Source organism: Heptranchias perlo, chromosome 15 (assembly GCF_035084215.1).
Source record: "Heptranchias perlo isolate sHepPer1 chromosome 15, sHepPer1.hap1, whole genome shotgun sequence".
Classification (NCBI taxonomy): domain Eukaryota; kingdom Metazoa; phylum Chordata; class Chondrichthyes; order Hexanchiformes; family Hexanchidae; genus Heptranchias; species Heptranchias perlo.
Window position 1 is genome coordinate 42,775,151 of NC_090339.1, and position 19,802 is coordinate 42,794,952.

General features: G+C 41.5%; 1 protein-coding gene across 1 annotated transcript in view; it reads right to left on the bottom strand.

The window, feature by feature from the left end:
- LOC137333038 (SH2 domain-containing protein 1A-like) overlaps positions 1–19,802 on the bottom strand; it is a 59,693-nt gene that overhangs the window by 13,026 nt on the left and 26,865 nt on the right. Inside the window, exon 2 of the mRNA XM_067997126.1 lies at positions 6,681–6,744. Coding sequence (XP_067853227.1) covers positions 6,681–6,744 — 64 coding nt within the window. The remainder of the gene's footprint in view (positions 1–6,680; positions 6,745–19,802) is intronic.

Consider the following 19,802-nt stretch of genomic DNA (forward strand, 5'->3'; position numbering starts at 1 on the left):
CCCATGTTGCCACTCTCCGAGAGAGTGTAAATCTCCATGACAACGGGACTTTTGAAAAGGTAACAGTGGGGGAACCTATTTTAGAATTATTCCTCCAGCAGTTTCCATTTGATGAAAAGACAGAGATTGGAGTCCTCTGTCTTCATACACAGTCTTACAATCATTTGTTATGTGTTTCTAAAGCTCTTTTTTGTTTCATCCACTGATCAAGTGCATCTTTTATGCAAATAAAAAGCAAAATACTACAGATGTTAGAAATCTGAAACAAAAACTGGAAATGCTGGAAACACAGAAGGTTGACTAGCATTCATGGGGAGAACAGACAGTCAATGTTTCAGGTGCTCTTCATCTAAACTGAAAAATAAGAGACGGATAGGCATATTAACAGGATCAGATAAAGTGGAGCAATACATTGTATATGTAAAACACAAACTGAAATAAACATAGAGAAGAAGTACCGGTGGAATGATATAACATCATCTCAGTCAATTAAACAGAAGTACTACAGAAATAAAAGATATTAAACAAACAAAGGGCACGTGAACAGCTAAGGAAGTGAGAGGCCAAAGGAAAATAGGAAAGTTGGAATCAAAATGAAATCAAATATGAAATTAAAACAGGCTTTAAAATGAAATAGAAGATGCTGACAAATTGCAGCAGGTCCACCAGCATCCAAAAGTGAAAGAATACGGTCCGCATTATATTCTCAGATAGGATCTCCTGCTTCCCCAACCAAATCGCCAATTCATTCCTCTCCCCCCCCCCCACCCCGGGCCACCAACAGGCACACCCCCACTTTACCAGCAATCTCTGCTATAAAGATAATGGAGGATGTAGCTAAAATCTTAACTAACTGAAGTCAGTGATCAGACCAAAGGGCTGCAGGATGCCCAGGAGAAAGATTAGATATTGTTCCTGAAGCTTGCTTTGATCTTGTTGGAACAGTGTATTGCAATGACGGAGAGGTCAAAGTAAGAATGGGAAGAGTCATTAAAGGGGGGTGCCACAGGTAGCCCAAGGTCAATCTTTTGGACAGAAAGGAACCATTCAGAAAAGTGGTCTCCTAATGTGTGTTTGGTTTCCCAGTGTAGAGGAGACTGCACTGTGAGCAGCAAAAACTTTATACTACATTAGAGGAAGTTCACGTAGATTGCCTTCTTCAGTTTTAGCAATTTCATATTCTTCAACCTCTTTTCACCATGGACAAACAATCCCTCTACACCTCCATCCTTCACCAGGTCGGACTGGTTTACTGCCTTGAACAGCATCCCCAAACAGTTACCATTCACTACTACCTTCCTCTATCTGGCTGAATTTGTTTTCACCTTGAACAACTTCCTTTTTAACTCCATTCGCTTCCTCCAGATAAAAGGTGTCACTATGGGAATCCATGTGGGTCCCAGCTATGTCATATTTTTGTAGGATATATTGAATACTCATTGTCCCAGTTCTAATTCAGCCCCCTACAAGACCTATACATCTGTTACAATGATGGTTGTGATGATGGTGCTTCTTGTTCTTATCTTGAGAATTTCATTAGCCATGCTTCCAATTTCCATTTATCCCTCACCTTCGCATGGCCCATCTACAACTTTTTCCTTCCATTCCTGGACTTTTCAGTCCATTCCTTTCCTTCCACACAATTGTCCAGGGCATTAATGCTCCTTCCATGTGAGACAGCAATTTATGTGTACTTTCTTATATAAAGTTTTTGCTGCTCACAATTCAGTCTCCTCTACACTGGAGAGACCAAATGTAGATTAGGTGACCGCTTCAGTATTCTGTCTAGAAGTATGACCCAAGCTACCTGTGGTCCACCATTGTAATTCCCCATCCCAGTCCCATTCTGACCTCTCTGTCTCATACACTGTTCCAACAAAGTTCAGTGTTCCCTTCATTTAGGAGGGAAATCAGGAAGCACTTTTTCACACACAGGGTAGTAGAAGTCTAGAATTCTCTCCCCCAAAAGGCTGTGGATGCTGGGACAATTGGAGCTTTCAAGACTGAGATCGACAGATTTTTGTTAGGTAAGGGCATCAACAGATATGGTGCTAAGGCAGGTAAATGAAGTTGAGGTACAGATCAGCCATGATCTAATTGAATGGTGGAGCAGGCTCGACGGGTTGAAAGGCCTACTCCTGTTCACAAGTTCCTATGAAAACTTCAGGAGCCTTTCTCCTGAGCACTCTGCAGTCCTCTATTCTGAACACTGATTTCAGTAACCATAGAACCTTATGTTTACAACACAGAAGGAGACCATTTGACCCATCATGTCTGTGCTGGCTCTTTGCAAGAACAATCCAAAAGTAATGCCATTGCCCTGTGCTCCCCCCATAGCAATGCAGCTCCCCTGCCTTCAAATATTTATCCAATTTCCTCTTAAAAGATGCAATAGTTTCTGCCTCAAATACTCTCTATGGCAAAAGCATTTCATGCTCCAACAATCCTCTGAGTAAAGACATTTTATCTAACTTCTCTCCTCACTCTCTTGGTCACAATTCTGAATTGATGACCCCCTCATCACTGACTCCCCAACCAGAGGAAACAGTCCTTCCCAACTCACCTCTCAAAACCCTTCATAATTTTAAACACCTCTATTATGTCTCCTCTTAGCCTTTTCTGCTCCAGTGAAAACAGTTCCAATATCTCTGCAAAACTATAGTTTCCCACACCTGATATCATCCTGGTTGTTCTGCACTGTACACTCTATGGCTTTAATGTCCTTTCTATAATGGCACAACCTACATTTTGTATAAATTCATCATTACTTCTTAACTCTTGTACTCGCTGTCTAGTATAAAACCTAAAATGCTGTTGGTCTTTTTTATAGCTTTATTTACTTCCACTCACACTTTCAGGGAATTATGTAGAGGTTTAAAAGGAGAGAGGTTTTAAAAAAAAACTACCAAGAATCCAATCACTCTATGTATACTATTTCTTACTATACTTCGTAATGACCAGCTATACAAAATGTTTGAGCTCAGAGAGAAAAGAGACTACATTAGGCCATTCAAATGACATGCAAAACCAAATGCTTATTCATTTTCTCTCCCAAGCTGTTTGAACACCTTTTGAGAATTTCTGCTAACTTCTCCTTCCCCCCATTCTTCAGTTCAACGTTACCAATACAAACACGCACTACATGTACTGCGTCAAATACCAAATGAATGTTTAATGTACTCTGCACATTGCTGCTCAGGTGCTCATACCCAACATTAATTTCCTCTTCCTGATCAATCTCTCTAGTGGATTCTGGTCATTCCCCCCCTCCCCAAGCCGCATTGTGGCCTTCTCTAATTGTTCAGTCTCCTCAGACTTTAGTTATATTCTCCATTTCAGCAGGGGGTGCTGATGACGTGGAAATGGGTCTGATTGTATCTGGGGGAGGGAAGATTGTATCTGGTTGTATCTGGGTTGGCCTTTTGGATGACCCTTCATCAGAACACAATGCTGGTGTAGGGGCATACACCTGTTCATCTATTCTTTCTCTTTGGGATCTGGTGGCCTCGCTGTACTTCGCCAGCATCTTCTATTTCAATATCAAAGCTGTTTTACTTTCCTATCTTATCCCCATGTTTTCCATCTCTCCTATTTTCTCACATTTTCTTTAGGCCTCTCACTTCTTAGCTCTTCACATGTCCAATAAAGAGATTATTTCTTTAATCTCTTTTATTTCCTTAATGCTTCTATTGACTGAGAAGACCTATTGCATCATTCCACTGATACTTCCTCTCTCTGTTTGTTATTGTCACCCCTCTCTCCATTAATATACCTGTTCATCTTATTTTTCAGCTCTGATGAAGGGTAAGCACCCAAAAAGATCGACTGTCTGTTCTCTGCACAGATGCTGATTGACTTGCTGTGTGTCTCTAGCTTTTCTGTTTTTGTTTCAGTCTTTGATTCAAACATTTATGGCATGAACTGACAACACCAAATCAAATCATAGTGTTTTTGTATATTTTGTTCCCAATTTCTGAGTTTCATAACCAGATACCGCAACTGTTATGCATAATTAACTTTTACAGCTGTAATCTACTTAAAGTGTAAGATTAATTCCAAGCGCAAACCCCAGTACTTACCCTAATAAACATTGGGGAGGCCATCCTTTCAGACCATGTGTTGGATAAGATATTTGGATCTCTCAATGTCGAGTGCACAGAAAGCAAAACTACCAATAACTGCAGTTTTTAATTCACACAATTTCTTTTATTAAGAAAACACGTTGAAGAACCACCAAGAACCACCAATATACCACCAAGATGTGCAAGATACCACCAAGATCAAACAGAGTAGGCAAATCAGAAAGAAGTGACTAAGTGACACCAAGCTTGGGTTTAAAAAGACTGAAATTGTAGCAAATCGGAAAGAGCGAGAGAAATAAATATTTCTACAAGAGAATAAATTAGAGACTGAATGATCAGTCTTGGTTTCAACACAGTGAGGATGTGGGGCAAAGAAAGAATATTTAGGATAGTTTATTTGCGGCTTAAAAGGACCAAGAGATAAGCACCGTATCAATAAAATGGATAGAGAAAGCTCTGAGACTGTGAGGTGGATATTAACGTTCAATGCCAGGCGGAAAACTGGTGACCGCAGATCAGTTATACACGTTGTACACCCTTCCTTTGAAGTCAATGGAAAGAAAAATCCAGGAGAGTGTATAATGGGTGTAAATCTGGCGGGGTGTCTAATGGGTGTAAATCTGGTGGGGTGTCTAATGGGTGTAAATCCGGCGGGGTGTCTAATGGGTGTAAATCCGGCGGGGTGTCTAATGGGCGTAAATACGGCGGGGTGTCTAATGGGCGTAAATACGGCGGGGTGTCTAATGGGCGTAAATACGGCGGGGTGTCTAATGGGCGTAAATCCGGTGGGGTGTCTAATGGGTGTAAATCCGGTGGGGTGTCTAATGGGTGTAAATCCGGTGGGGTGTCTAATGGGTGTAAATCCGGTGGGGTGTATAATGGGTGTAAATCCGGTGGGGTGTATAATGGGTGTAAATCCGGTGGGGTGTATAATGGGTGTAAATCCGGCAGGGTGTAAATACGGCGGGGTGTCTAATGGGTGTAAATCCGGTGGGGTGTCTAATGGGTGTAAATCCGACACGGAGTATAATGGGTGTAAATCCGGCGGGGTGTATAATGGGTGTAAATCCAGTGGGGTGTCTAATGGGTGTAAATCCAGTGGGGTGTCTAATGGGTGTAAATCCGACGGGGTGTATAATGGGTGTAAATCCGGTGGGGTGTCTAATGGGTGTAAATCCAGTGGGGTGTATAATGGGTGTAAATCCGGCGGGGTGTATAATGGGTGTAAATCCAGTGGGGTGTCTAATGGGTGTAAATCCGGCGGGGTGTATAATGGGTGTAAATCCGGCGGGGTGTATAATGGGTGTAAATCCGGCGGGGTGTATAATGGGTGTAAATCCGGCGGGGTGTATAATGGGTGTAAATCCGGCGGGGTGTATAATGGGTGTAAATCCGGCGGGGTATATAATGGGTGTAAATCCGGCGGGGTGTATAATGGGTGTAAATCCGGCGGGGTGTAAATCCGGCGGGGTGTATAATGGGTGTAAATCCGGCGGGGTGTATAATGGGTGTAAATCCGGCGGGGTGTATAATGGGTGTAAATCCGGCAGGGTGTATAATGGGCGACTGATCCGCTACACTGAATTTACCACCCGGCAGTGAGAGTTAAAATCAATCCCTTATACACCATTCTATGTGTATAAATTAATCCAATTCATTGTCTGAAATGGGTGTTTACATGGATACAAGGTGGATAATTGTAAGTTTAGACTGTTAAAATAAAAACTAACATTTTGGAAAAATAACTTATATCCAGGAGGAATCTATGATTAAGTATCTAAAAGTGAGAGCACTTATAGAGTTACCTTGCTTTTTATAGAAAATCTACTAAAATATTAAATGTTAATCCCAGAAGTACGGAGAAAAATTGATGATTTACTCCGTTTCCAACAACTGACACAACTTTGAATGCCACTGATTTTAAAGGAACACACAATGATGTATGTAATTTCTTATTTAAAATATTAAGTGGCGTAACAGCAAGGTTGCTTAGATCACAAAAAGAGCTGGAGAATTTGGGTTGAGTTGTCAATGGTCAGCCCTAGAACTGTACCATGGTTCAGCATATAATGGAATGTCCATATATCAATGAAGGAGATAATGGAAACTGATTGCTAGTCAAAAGCACACCCACTCCAACATTAAGCTTATGGATAAAGCACCAGTGGGATATATGCCATTACGAATGGATGTGGGAAGGCTTCAATTTGAATTGGAGCAATACCAGGAAATCTGGGTCCCTTCTTGGAAACCTACTTGACAAAGTCACTCCCAGGAGTGCCCCAATGTCCCACATAAAAGGGTGATGCCCGGCATATCTAAAGTAACAGAAGACAGCATCACCCTGGTCCCCAAAGCCCATAGCAAGGGTTATCCAGTCCAATGTGTCCCTCTGCCCTACCTCCTGCTTGCCCTCCCTGCAGAACCACAATCAACAATCACCTCTAAACTTCTCATGCACAGTGCCTGAAAAGTCCTTAAAGCTTAAGCATGCACAGCATTACCAGCACACTCAGAACCTCTGTGAGATACCAGTGTATGAAGCACAGTGTAAACAGACATGTTAAAAGTTTTTTTAAAAATTAACATTTCTCTTACTTCAACAGTCCACGAATCAGTAGGCGTCTTGAAAACACGGTACGTGTAAACTAATCCAGAATATCTGTCAAGAAAAAAGCGCTGCTTTAATGAATGGCTACTATTTAGACAAAACATCTGTTATATATTAAATTCTGTACGTGGGGTGCATATTTTATTGAAAATTTTCATGTGAATCTTGCTCTTAGGAAAAACTCCATTATAGTATCTATAATGCCAGTTATATATGTAGGTGGCACTGTGTTGGAAGTTTCCAAAGCCAAAGGGTTTCACACCATGTTTGTCATTGATTCACCCAGCCTGGTATCCCAGCAACTGCTAATTGTACAGAAATATAAGTGGCCTGTTGTTGAATTGTAATTAGTTTCTGTTGGTTTTGTGCTTCTTAGTTTTTAATTTTTTTTTACTTTTAAGGTGAATTAATTTCTTTGTATATCTTTTATCTTTCTATTAAATAAATGTTGCCTTTCTTTTCTCAAGTTGAGGGGGTACCATTATTTACTGGACTAGTAATACAGAGAACGTGAGTTGAAATCCCACTGTAGCAATTTGAGAATTTGAATTCAGTTCAAAAAACAAATTCTGGAAATAAAAATCTGGTACCAGTGAAGCTGTCAGATTGTCGTAAAAACTTAATTGGTTCACAGATGCTCTTCAGGGAATGAACGCTGCTAGCCTTACCTGGTCTGGCCTAAATGTGAGTCAAGTCCCACACCAACGTGGTTGACTCATAACTGTCCTCTGAAATGGCCCAGCAAGTCACACCACCCCCATCTCAAGGCAATTAGGGATGGGCAATAAATGCTGGCCTTGCCAGTGATGCCCACATCCTGCAAATTAATAAAAAATGCTGTGTGGTTTTAATATATTTTAAACGTTTTTCCATATCTTCATTCCTTAGATATTTGTGGACATTTATTATATTTTATGTAGAATCATAGAATCACAAAAAGTTACGGCGCAGAAGGAGGCCATTCGGCCCATGATGTCAGTGCCGGCCGAAAAAGAGCTATCCAGTTTAATCCCACTTTCCAGCACTTGGTTAGTAGCCCTGTTGGTTATGGCACTTCAAGTGCTCATCCAAATGAGTTGAGGGTTTCTGCCTCTACCACCCTTTCAGGCAATGAGTTCCAGACCCCCACCACCCTCTGGGTGAAAAAAATTCTCCTCAGCTCCCCTCTATTCCTTCTACCAATTACTTTAAATCTATGTAGTCTTTGTAAATAATAATTTATTAAAAAGAAACCTGTTTTTTGTGATCCGATTGTACAAACACTTTATAGAGAAAAAAAATCACACTTAAGCCAATATGCTTTCACTTTATGTGGTGCTCTTAATGTATCATTTCAATTTGCTTCTGCCGCTACCAATGATGTTCCTGTAGCTGCCAGTACTTCACAGTAGTGCTATACTCTCAAAATACTCTCTCCAGACACAGCCCATGTTTGGAAGGACAGAATCCATAACTGGATTCACGAATACAGTCACTGATGATCAAGAATGTTCAAGAAAAGAAATGACACATAGGCTCATACAGGGAGAATAGTCATCTGTGTGAAGTATTGGAAGACTAATTTGCTCATTCAACCCTATCCTGCCATGATTTAGCACCTTCAGGAAAGATATGGAAGGGGGAAGAAGTAATAATGTATTTCTTTTAACTGGACATTTTTAAAAATTAATTTGTAACCTGCAAAAATGGGACTGGTAGTCTCATTCTGGATCAGGATCTGGTCTTTGCATACATCTATACAAATGGGTGTCATAAATAGATACAATCAAAACATCATGAAAAGTGATTGTGATATCAATGCTACTTTTTTAGCCAGATGGCTATGAGTATAAAATTGGGTGGGCTCATCACCAGTACAGTAACAGAACACTGCAGAATGGTGGTTTTCAGATTCACTTCTCCATTCAATCAGCTCCTGTCTTCGGTTACCTTGTTGTGAAGACCAGCCAAGCAAAAGCTAGGAGGGGAGGAGGATATATCTTTCCCATCTTCTAGGGACTGGCTTAGAGTGGCATTGGTTGAGTCTTGGGTACACCTAGGATGACTGAGAAGCAAACCGAAGACTTCATAATCTCAAAAAAAAAATTTATGTCACAAATAACTGATTACTCCATGGATTCCCAATAGCAGTAATTATACTCCATGCTCCTTAGTGAAGTTGAAACCACTAAATAACGTATCTACACTAATGATGTTTCACCTACACTAATGCAGTTGATGCACAACATTCTTCATATCTACAAGCCACGACCACAATAGCATTATATCTGAAATTATACTTGTATTCCTGTATTATGTGTAAGGAATCTTACAACACCAGGTTATAGTCCAACAATTTTATTTTAAAATCACAAGCTTTCGGAGATTATCCCCTGCGTCAGGTGAATGAGTGGAAGGTTCTCAAATCGCATATCTTATATTAGGCTGGGACAGCATCACACCAATCAAAAGGTGTCGTTGTTGTTCAAACAGGCCAGTCACGGAGAACAGCACGTCCCAGTACACTGGATATACATTGTGTCAATTACACAGACAGAAAGAAAGAGACCCAAATGGCAGAGAGAGAGAGAGAGAGAGAATATTAAAACACATATCTTTTTTTTCCCTTTTTGCTGGTGGGGTTACGTGTAGCGTGACATGAACCCAAGATCCCGATTGAGGCCATCCTCATGGGTGCGGAACTTGGCTATCAACTTCTGCTCGACGATTTTGCGTTGTCGTGTGTCTCGAAAGCCGCCTTGGAGAACGCTTACCCAAAGATCGGTGGCTGAATGTCCTTGACTGCTAAAGTGTTCCCCGACTGGGAGGGAACCCTCCTGTCTGGCGATTGTTGCGCGGTGTCCGTTCATCCGTTGTCGCAGTGTCTGCATGGTCTCGCCAATGTACCATGCTCCGGGGCATCCTTTCCTGCAACGTATGAGGTAGACAACGTTGGCCGAGTCACAGGAGTATGAACCATGTACCTGGTGGGTGGTGTCCTCTCGTGTGATGGTCGTATCCGTGTCGATGATCTGGCATGTCTTGCAGAGGTTGCCGTGGCAGGGTTGTGTGGTGTCGTGGACGCTGTTCTCCTGAAAGCTGGGTAATTTGCTGCGAACGATGGTCTGTTTGAGGTTGGGTGGCTGTTTGAAGGCGAGTAGTGGAGGCGTGGGGATGGCCTTAGCGAAGTGTTCGTCGTCATCGATGACATGTTGAAGGCTGCGGAGAACATGGTGTAGTTTCTCCACTCCGGGGAAGTACTGGACGACGAAGGGTACTCTGTTGGTTGCGTCCTGTGTTTGTCTTCTGAGGAGGTCTATGCGATTCTTCGCTGTGGCCCGTCAGAACTGTCGTATTATGTGTGATCTGCCTACACATTTAGTGCAGTTGCTTGAGAGTGCCAATTAATGAATGGTATCATCGAGCATTTATCAATTACATAAAATGCAGAAGTACTATATCACAACTCTAATAGAGCAAGCAATGAAAGGATGATGTATAAAAATGGTTATCTACACAATATAAGCACCCTGAACAAGCTACCCTTTCTATCCCATATGGTTATGTTTACACAGCCATGAGCATACACAACACAATCAGTGCTTCAGACATACAGCATTGCTCAGGTATAGTAGCGTAGTCATTATCGTAGTGGACCAGCAAGCCAGAGGCTGTGAATTCAAATTCCACCATAGCCAGTTATGGAGTTAAAATCAATGAATCTGCTAATTTGTGGGTTAACACCAGAAAAAGTGACCATAAAATCCCATCTGCGAGTTGTCTATAGGCCTCCAAACAGTAGTGGTAATGTATGGGATGGGATCAAACAGGATATTAGAGATGCATGTAACAAGGGTACTACAGTAATCATGGATGACTTTAATCTGCATTTAGGCTGGTCAAACCAAATTAGCAATAATACTGTGGAGGATGAATTCCTGGAGTGTGTATGAGATGGTTTTTTAGACCAATACGTTGAGGAGCCAGCCAGGGAACAGGCTATCCTAGATTGGGTATTGTGCAATGAGAAGGGGTTAATTAATAATCTTGTTGTGTGGGGTCCTTTAGGGAAGAGTGACCATAACATGATAGAATTCTTCATTAAAATGGAAAGTGAAGTAGTCCAATCTAAGATCCTAAATCTCGGGTCTTAAATCTAAACAAAGGAAACTACTAAGGTATAAGGAGTGAGTTGGCTATGATAGATTGGGAAGCTTCATTAAAAGGCATGACGGTGGATAGGCAATGGCTAACATTTAAGGAATGAATGCATGAATTGCAAAAATTATACATTCCTTTCTGGCACAAAAACACAAAAGGAAATGCAGCCCAACCACGGCTAACAAAATAAATTAAGAATAGCATTAGATCCAAAGAGGAGTCATATAAAGTTGCCAGAAAAAGTAGCAAGCCTGAGGATTGGGAGCAGTTTAGAATTAAGCAAAAAAGGACCAAGAGGTTGATTAAGAGGGGAGAAATAGAGTATAAGAGTAAACTTGCAAGGAACATAAAAGTGAACTGTAAAAGCTTCTACAAGTATGTAAAAACAAAAAGATTAGTGAAGACAAATGTAGGTCCCTTACAGTCAGAATCGGGAGAATTTATAATGGGGAACAAGGAAATGGCAGAGCAATTAAACAAATACTTTGGTGCTGTCTTCACAGAAGAGGACACAAATAACTTCCCAGAAATGCTAGGGAACCAAGGGACTAGTGAGATCTCATTCATAATGTGCATCCCAGAGTACTAAAAGAGGTAGGCATGGAAATAGTGGATGCTTTGGTTGTCATCTTCCAAAATTCTACAGATTATGGAACAGTTCCTGCAGATTGGAGGGTGGCAAATGTAACCCCACTATTTAAAAAAGGAGGGAGAGAAAACAGGGAACTACAGACTGGTTAGCCTAACATCAGTAGTAGGGAAAATGCTAGAGTCTATTATAAAGGATGTGATAACAGGATACTTAGAAAATATCAATGGGATTAGACAAAGTCAACATGGACTTATGAAAAGGATATGATGATTGACAAACCTACTGGAGCTTTTTGAGGATGTAACTGGTAGAATAGATAAGGGAGAACCAGTGGATGTGGTTTATTTGGATTTTCAGAAGGCCTTTGATTAAAGTCCCACATAAGAGGTTAGTGTGCAAAATTAAAGAACATGGGATTGGTGGTAATATACTGGCATGGAATGAAAATTTGTTAACAGACAGGAAACAGAGAGTAGGAATAAATAGGTCTTTTTCGGGGTGGCAGGCAGTGACTAGTGGGGGCAGGGATCAGTGCTTGGGCCCCAGCTATTCACAATATATATCAATGATTTGGATGAGGGAACCAAATGTAATATTTCCAAGTTTGCTGATGACACAAAACTAGGTGGGATCATGAGTTGTGAGGAGGATGCAAAGAGGCTTCAAGGCGATTTAGACAAGTTGAGTGAGTGGGCAAATACATGGCACATGCAGTATAATGTGAATAAATGTGAAGTCATCCACTTCGGAAGGAAAAACAGAAAGGCAGAGTAATGTTTCGTGAGTACTTTTTGAGTGTTCTATTTAATATATTATTTTAAGTCAAAGATATTCACTGGAATTGAAAAAATACTCAGATTGTTTTAAAATATCTTGTAAATGGAACTACTTTTGTACAGATGGTGCACCACTCTGAGATCACACAGCAGCTGTGTTGCAGTCTTAGTAATTGGCTTAGCAGAGGAGCTATCAGTTATACCAGATGGGCTGATCTGAAGGTTGCTATTCAAATTCTGTTAGACAGTCCCTGCAAAGATTGTTTCTTCTCCATATATTATTCTTCCAACCTCTGCATTAGGGCAGTGGAGGGAGAAGTTAAGACTTGGGCAATCCAACCAACCTAAGGCTGTCCGATTATAACAGTCACCAGCAATGTATCTCTAATTAGTTTCTGAGCACCATTGCGAACTGCAGCATTTCACTTTATCTGTGTACCTCACTATTGGGCTAATTAACACCGTCATGGAAGATTTCCTTTGTGCACTACATCCAGTGAAATCACAAGCATTTTAACGAACAACATGTTTATGATTTTGCTATACATAATGCATAGATGAAATCTTTCCATTTTTTCCATGGCAGTTCTCCATTTATACAATGGAGATTTGTTTTTAAACTTATCTACTGTTTTGAAATGCTTTATTTCTTACAATCTTAACACTTTCTCATCAAACCACAGAAACAGCAAAAAAGTTTAGGTGAAGAAGATTGGGTAGGTGCAGGCAACTCTAATATTCAAAATAAGAGGAGTGAGTGGATGCAGAGACTGCAGTAATACTGAGTTAAAGAAGCAAGAGAAAAGTGTGCGAAGAATACTTCAGGGGGCCTCATTACTCAACTAATTCATGGTACAGAATGTTATTAGCATAATTCCACACAGACACTGATATAACTGTTCAAGTCTACAATGATTTAAAGGAGCATCACAAAACAACAGTAGGGAGTGTCTTCACCAACAATAGGTTACAATTTCACATTGTAGGTTCTGGTTATTTTTTTCCTCCTCTCTTTTTCCACCAATTTTCCCTCCTCCTCTCCTGAAGATCTTAATTCCTTGTTTGGGTATGATAACACAGATGGCCAAGTGGCCATTGCTCATGTGCAAGTCTAGAAAGCGAGTGCTGACAGGACAGTCAATGGAATTTGTTACCCTGGCTGAGAGCTCTAATAATTTATTTGGTTCCTTGCAAGGTTAGACTCCTACTTTGCAATTCAGTGAAAAGCACTTAATATAATTTCCTTATTGTCATAGAATTTTTAAAAAGCAAATTTTTCTATTTTTATATCAGAGAATATGGACTATTTAATGATATACGGATTCTGAGTTTAAATTATCTCAGGTAATAAAAAGTTGCATATTAAATATAAGGTGACCACCTATCTTAATTTGACAGTCCGGTGCATGGTGATGGTCGCTATTTAAAACCAGACAAAAAAGTCTGGTAACTGTAGGCAAATAGTGAGTGGTAAAAAGGAAAGTGTTGTGTTCATGTATGAAGCATAATGCACCAAGCATGTGCAGAGGATTTAAAATTCAAATTTATCAAACTTGTTATAGTAAGCAGTTGTCTCCACTAGTCCAAGGTTCATCATTGCACAAGTAGGCTGTCTGCATATGTGAATTAGTCTTTCATTGAGCGTGTGTACAATCAGACTAAAGTTTGACGCCAGTAATTTCTGCAGGGGTTCTGCTGATCTCCCACCGTAACATCAAATGAAGATTGGCGCCATTTATGACGTTTCTGCCGAAGTCCAAGTGCTGACTGATCTGGTGTTTACTTCCAGCTCTTTCTGTTTTAACTTTCCAGCACTTGCAGTTTTTCCCTTTTAGTGTATGATCAGACTGCTTTTTTAAATGGTCAGATGATTACCCTGACTTGACACGCAAGCACAGCCTTTTCGCGTAATTATGAGTTGGTGTGCTATTTTTAACAGAGTATTTAAGGCATTGGGTTTCTAGCTTTCCCATTTTCGGTGTTTGTTTTTGGCTGAGTTTTTATCTTTTCATATTAGTAGCAAGAACAATTTTTTTGGTGGAAGGGGGTTAAGTGTTTAAAAATTGTCGCTGGAACTGTTCAATACTGAATGGAGAATCGATACAGATAAGAGGGTTCTAAATAACATGGTGTTGCAGTCTTTGTCTGAAATGTTAAAATAAGGACAGTAAAACTGTTTTACAGTTACAATTCAATTTTACAATGTAATAATTCTGTTTTAATGCAATGCTTCATTAATATTCAAACGTATAGGTAACTGAGAATCTCTCAAAGGAAAATAGAATTTGATTTGAAAAGACAATTTTTGCAATTAGCTGAAGTAGGATTTGGGTTTTTTTTCCCCCAAGAGGTTTTTCCACAAACTTTTTTAAGAATTTCCATCCCAGTACTGCAATCTAGAATACTAGCAAAAACTGACAGCTTCAGAACAGCTGACAACTCAAAAATATTGGACTGGAAATTTGATCACCCCCGAAAGCGGGTGCACAGGGGGCAGGAAGCACGTTGCATTCACCTGTTTATGTGGTCCCAGGCAGCACATTAATTTCGTGCTGGGACCTCATTAAAATCATTTCGGCACGCAGCCAGCACTACCCGCACTATTCATTGTCTGCATGCCAGTTTGGAGGATGGGAAATCGCCGTCTCTGACGCCACTTAAAGACAGCCATCACCTCTTAAAAGGGAGGTGTGCTCTGCCTTCAGACAGCAGGGAAACGGCACAGATTCAAGAAGAAGGCTGGAAAAGGTCCAGACATGGTGCCCAGGTTCTCCAATGCCACATTGGAGGCCCTGGTCCAGGCAGTGGACAAGAGGAGGGAGATCCTATTCCTCCGCAGGAGGCAGAAAGCACTGCAGGCAACACCTCAGTGGGAAGAGGAGGGGAGATCAATGCCAGGAGTTTAGCTCCCAGGGCATGGCTGCAATGCCCAAAGACATTCAATGACCTCACCAGAGTTGTCAAGGTAAAAATACTGATCTCTTACTGGAGGTGGTAGAGGTGCAGAAGGCCATACCCACAGCGGGTCTTCAGGAAGCGCTTCTTCTACCTGAACTTCTCTGAGGAGCAATGTCTTAAGCCCCTTCACTTCACAAAGGAGGCTATCACTGAGTTATCTCACCTGCTGCAGCCACGACTCAAACCTCGAACCTCGAACCAGGACATGGACAGCAGGTGCTCACACCTCCACCACCTCCAGCCTCACTACTCACAATACTCCCCTCCCCCACTCCCCTGCAATTACTGCACCAGACTTCACTCCACCTCCTTCTCATACTCACACTCGCCACTATTGCAACACTCATTTCCACACACCTCACATCTTACATGCTGCATACCAACTATTTGACCATGACAGGCACATTCTCTAAACACCTCACAAGGATCTCACTGACACAGTCCCTTCTTTCTTAGAAGAGAAGGTCATGCACAACTTAAGACAGAAGGCTACTACCGGAGGAGGCCTGCACACACTCTTCCCCATGAGAAAAAAGGTTAAGGGCCGCGGTGACCTTGACAGCCACAGGCAGTGCTGTCCATGTCCTGGTTCGAGGTTTAAGTTATGGCTGCAGCAGGTAAGAGAGCTCAGCAATAGCCTCCTTTGTGAAGCGAAGGGGCTTAAGACATTGCTCCTCAGAGAAGTTCAGGTAGAAGAAGTGCTTCCTGAAGACCCGCTGTGGGTATGGCCTTCTGCACAGTGCCCTCCTCCCCCCTCTTCTCCCAGTAGCTCCTGCTCTCTCCTGTCTTCTCAGCTGCTCCCCCACGTCCTCCAGCCCCAAAGGCAGTCCTACCAGACCACCTGCATAACTGCAGTACAACTGTTTTGAAGGCAGCTAAAAACAGTACAGCAAAAATTTCTTCTCAGAAGTCAGAATGAACATTTATAAATAGAAAATAAGCCCAAAAATGCCCAGAAGTTAACCAGCAGCCTAAAAGTACAAACCAGCAACTAACCTCTATGTAGTAGATGTGCCCTTTAAATAGCACTGCTGATGAGCATGTTAGCACCACAAGTTCCTGAATGAGTTTATCATGTGGTAAGTTAGGCGCTGGGGCAGGCCAATATCACAAAAATATCCTACAACAAGCATTGGACCCTTATTTAAATATTTTAATCGGCGTTCAACATACTTCTGGCGCCATCGTGGACACCTACAGAACAGCCCGACACAAAATGGCAGGTGGTACACTTCCTACTTGGTATGGCCGCCCACCATGCTGCATGTTTAAGTGCCATTTTGCGCCTACAAAATGGGTACATTGCCAACAAATTTCGAGGCCAGCTCTACGACCAAGGCATTAGCTTTTCCATGGCCGAATAAGTTAAATTCTGTTTCTATTGCACCGGATTCAAAGGTTTTTTACCCCTGTTTTGGAGAGCAGAGTGTGCAATTTGGTTCATTTTTCCTTGATTACCGAAATCCAAGGGCCTTGCCTTTGAAACGTAAAAACAATTAGTGAGATGTGAGCTTATGGTAATTTAAGCTACCAGCATGCCCACTATTTTATTACTCGTATTGCATGGGAAAACTAAAGTATACAAAGTGCATTTTTGCAGTTTCAGAATTAGAAGTTTCTGAAAAGTTTCTGAAGGGGGATGTGTGCACTGAAGGCATAAAATGTACATCCTAGCAGGGAACTTTGGGGTATACCCCTCTGGGAAATTTTGATTTTTTTTTTTTGTTACACTTATTTGGTGCATTTTTCATCATTTTGAAGTCTACTGTAATTTTGTTTATGAAGCCAAAATTAATTTCTTCTGGAAAGATTGCAGATATTATAAATATTAAAATAAAGTAGTTGTTACAGGTTACAATTGCAGATCTGAATGTATATATATATATATATATATATCATAACTGCACATAATAATGGGCTAGAGGCTCACTTATAACATAACATTTTTGAAATAGATGTAATAATACACACAAAAATAACACTGATATAAATAACATGACAGGTGTTACTTCCATAGGGCTCTTCATGCTCTCCATACTTACATTTTCAATAGAAGAGCAAAAATTTCCATAACTGGACCCGAATTAAACCATCTTCACTCTCCATCTAGAACAGAGCTTTTTTCCCCTGCATATTTTGAAACCAATTGATGTTAGGACCACGTGTGTATCTGTAACTCCCCCAGGTTCGGCACGAATGGTACTGAGCTACCCTTTCTGTGGGTGGACAAAGCATATTATCTTACTGATCGTAATTGGGTTATTAGAGCAGGCTCCAAACAGGAATACGTTACCAGAGAAAGGGAAGTAAAGCTGAGAGGTAAGTGAACTCAGTTCACTCATGTCCCCCCTTGTAGTGGTAATTATAATGCCATTACTAGGAGTCTTTGAAAAACTTATCTTTGTAGCATTTCGACCAGAAAGATGCAAAGTTGGGTGAAAAGGTGAGGAGGAAGCAAACTAAAAGAGGAAGAAAAACACAAAAAACAGCAAATAGCAATGCATTTCCTCTTTTCTGCAGTGGCTTTAAATCCTAATCTTTAAAAAAGGTTGATAGTATATATTCTATTTCTGCTAAGTTAAAAGAGTCTGGTCCCAAAATTCCTAGGCTGAAAATGGCAGAAAGCTCAATCTCTGACCAGTTTTGGGGGGTGGTGAGGAGCAGGGAATTGGAATATGGGATGGAACCTGGAGGGCAAATGGCTCCTTATGGAACCGAAGACTTCAAAAATATATTTTCTTTCCCCTTCAGCTCAGATGGGCCGCCAGGGAACTCAGGTGGAGTAGTGGTTGGTCGCCACCGATGCTTCCTTGCAACTTCTGGCAGCCCACCCAGCCATGTAGCACCCATCCGGGAATTTGGGATGGAGTCGCCGGTCTGGGGCTAAGGCGGGTGGGGATTCTGCTCCACTGTACTTGCACAAGTAGAATGGACCCCCAAGAATTTTGGGGCCTCTAACACTGCTGCCTATAGAGTTATGTAAAGGTAGTGCCAGCAGTTTGAACATATTTTTGACAGTGTCAAATCAAGGAATTCAGAAGACGTATTTATTTAGAGGCTCCTTACGTGCCAAGTCAGCATGGCACCCATGTGATTGCACATGTGCACAAGCTCCAGAGTGCTCATGCGCAGAACCAAACTGTAGAGCATGTTGGGGCGACATCAGGAGAGGGGCAAGGCATTGCAGGAAGCATTGATTTTTGTCAGCAAATACTGACACGCAGACACAACTTTGCAAATGCTGACTGCCAGTGTGAAGCACTGACTGTTGGCATGTACAGTATTGTTTAATTAGTGGCTTACAGTTTAAATCAGCAATCCACATGGCAAATAATTTGTTGCGACAAATGATTTGTTACTGCTCAGATCCAATCAGAAACCAGAATTTCCATTGCCTAGGGAACTTTATACCCAAAACTGTGGTACTCGGGCAACAAATCACACTACACGTGATAAATGTACAAATTTACACCTACCAAAATGCTTACACTACTAAAAAGGAAAACCAGCAACCGGCACTGAGTGCAGCGGGCACAGAGTGAACAACTTGAGAGTTTAGTAAGTGTGGGAGTTTTAAGGGTTAATCTATTTTGTAAGGGTGAATCTCTTTTAAAATCTAGTATTAATTGCTATTAGCTTTTAAGTAAGATCAACTGTTTAAGTTCAATTTTAAACTTTAAATTTTTAAGTTTCTGTCAGGCTTAAGCAGAGACAAACAAAATTAATTAATCCAATAAATTAAACGAGGTAAATAATTTGATTAACACTAAATTAATTAATTAAATAAATAAAATAATGGGAGAACAGGAGATGTGTTGCTGTTGCAATATGTGGGAGCTTGTGGACATTTTTGCCCAGGGTGACTACATCTGTAGTAAGTGTCTGCGGCTCGAGGAGCTTCGGCTCCGAGCTGAGGAGCTGGAGTCTGAGCTGCGGACCTTGCGAGACATCAGGGAGGGAGAAAGCTACCTGGACCTTTTGCTCCAGGAGGCAGCCACACCCCTTAGATTAAATACTTTAGAATTGACACGTGGTCAGGGACAGGAGTGTGTGACTGCGAGTGAGGCAGGTACGGAGATCTAGGAGGTAGTATTGCAGGAGCCTCAGTCCCTGCACTTGTCCAATAGATTTTAGGACGAGCAAACTGACCACGGCACCGTAGTACAGGAAACCATTCAAGTGGGGGGAGTGAAAAGGAAGGTGGTTGTAGTAGGCGACAGTATAGTTAGGAGGATCGACATTGTTCTCTGCAGCCAGGAGCATGAGTCCTGAAGACTGTGTTGCCCACCCGGTGCCAGGGTTAAGGATATCTCCTCCGGGCTGGAGAAGAACTTGGAGTGGGAGGGGGAGGATCCAGTTGTCGTGGTCCACATAGGCACCAACGACATAGGTAATACTAAGAAAAAGGTTCTGCTGAGAGAGTTTGCGCAGCTAGGGACTAAATTAAAAAGCAGAACCACAAATTGGCATAGGGTCAATAAGATCAGGGAGATGAATACTTGGCTCAAAGATTGGTGTGGGAGAAGTGGGTTTCGATTCGTGGGGCACTGGCACCAGTACTGGGGAAAGAGAGAGCTGTTCCGTTGGGACGGACTACACCTGAACCATGCTGGGACCAGAGTTCTAGCGAATCGAATAACTGG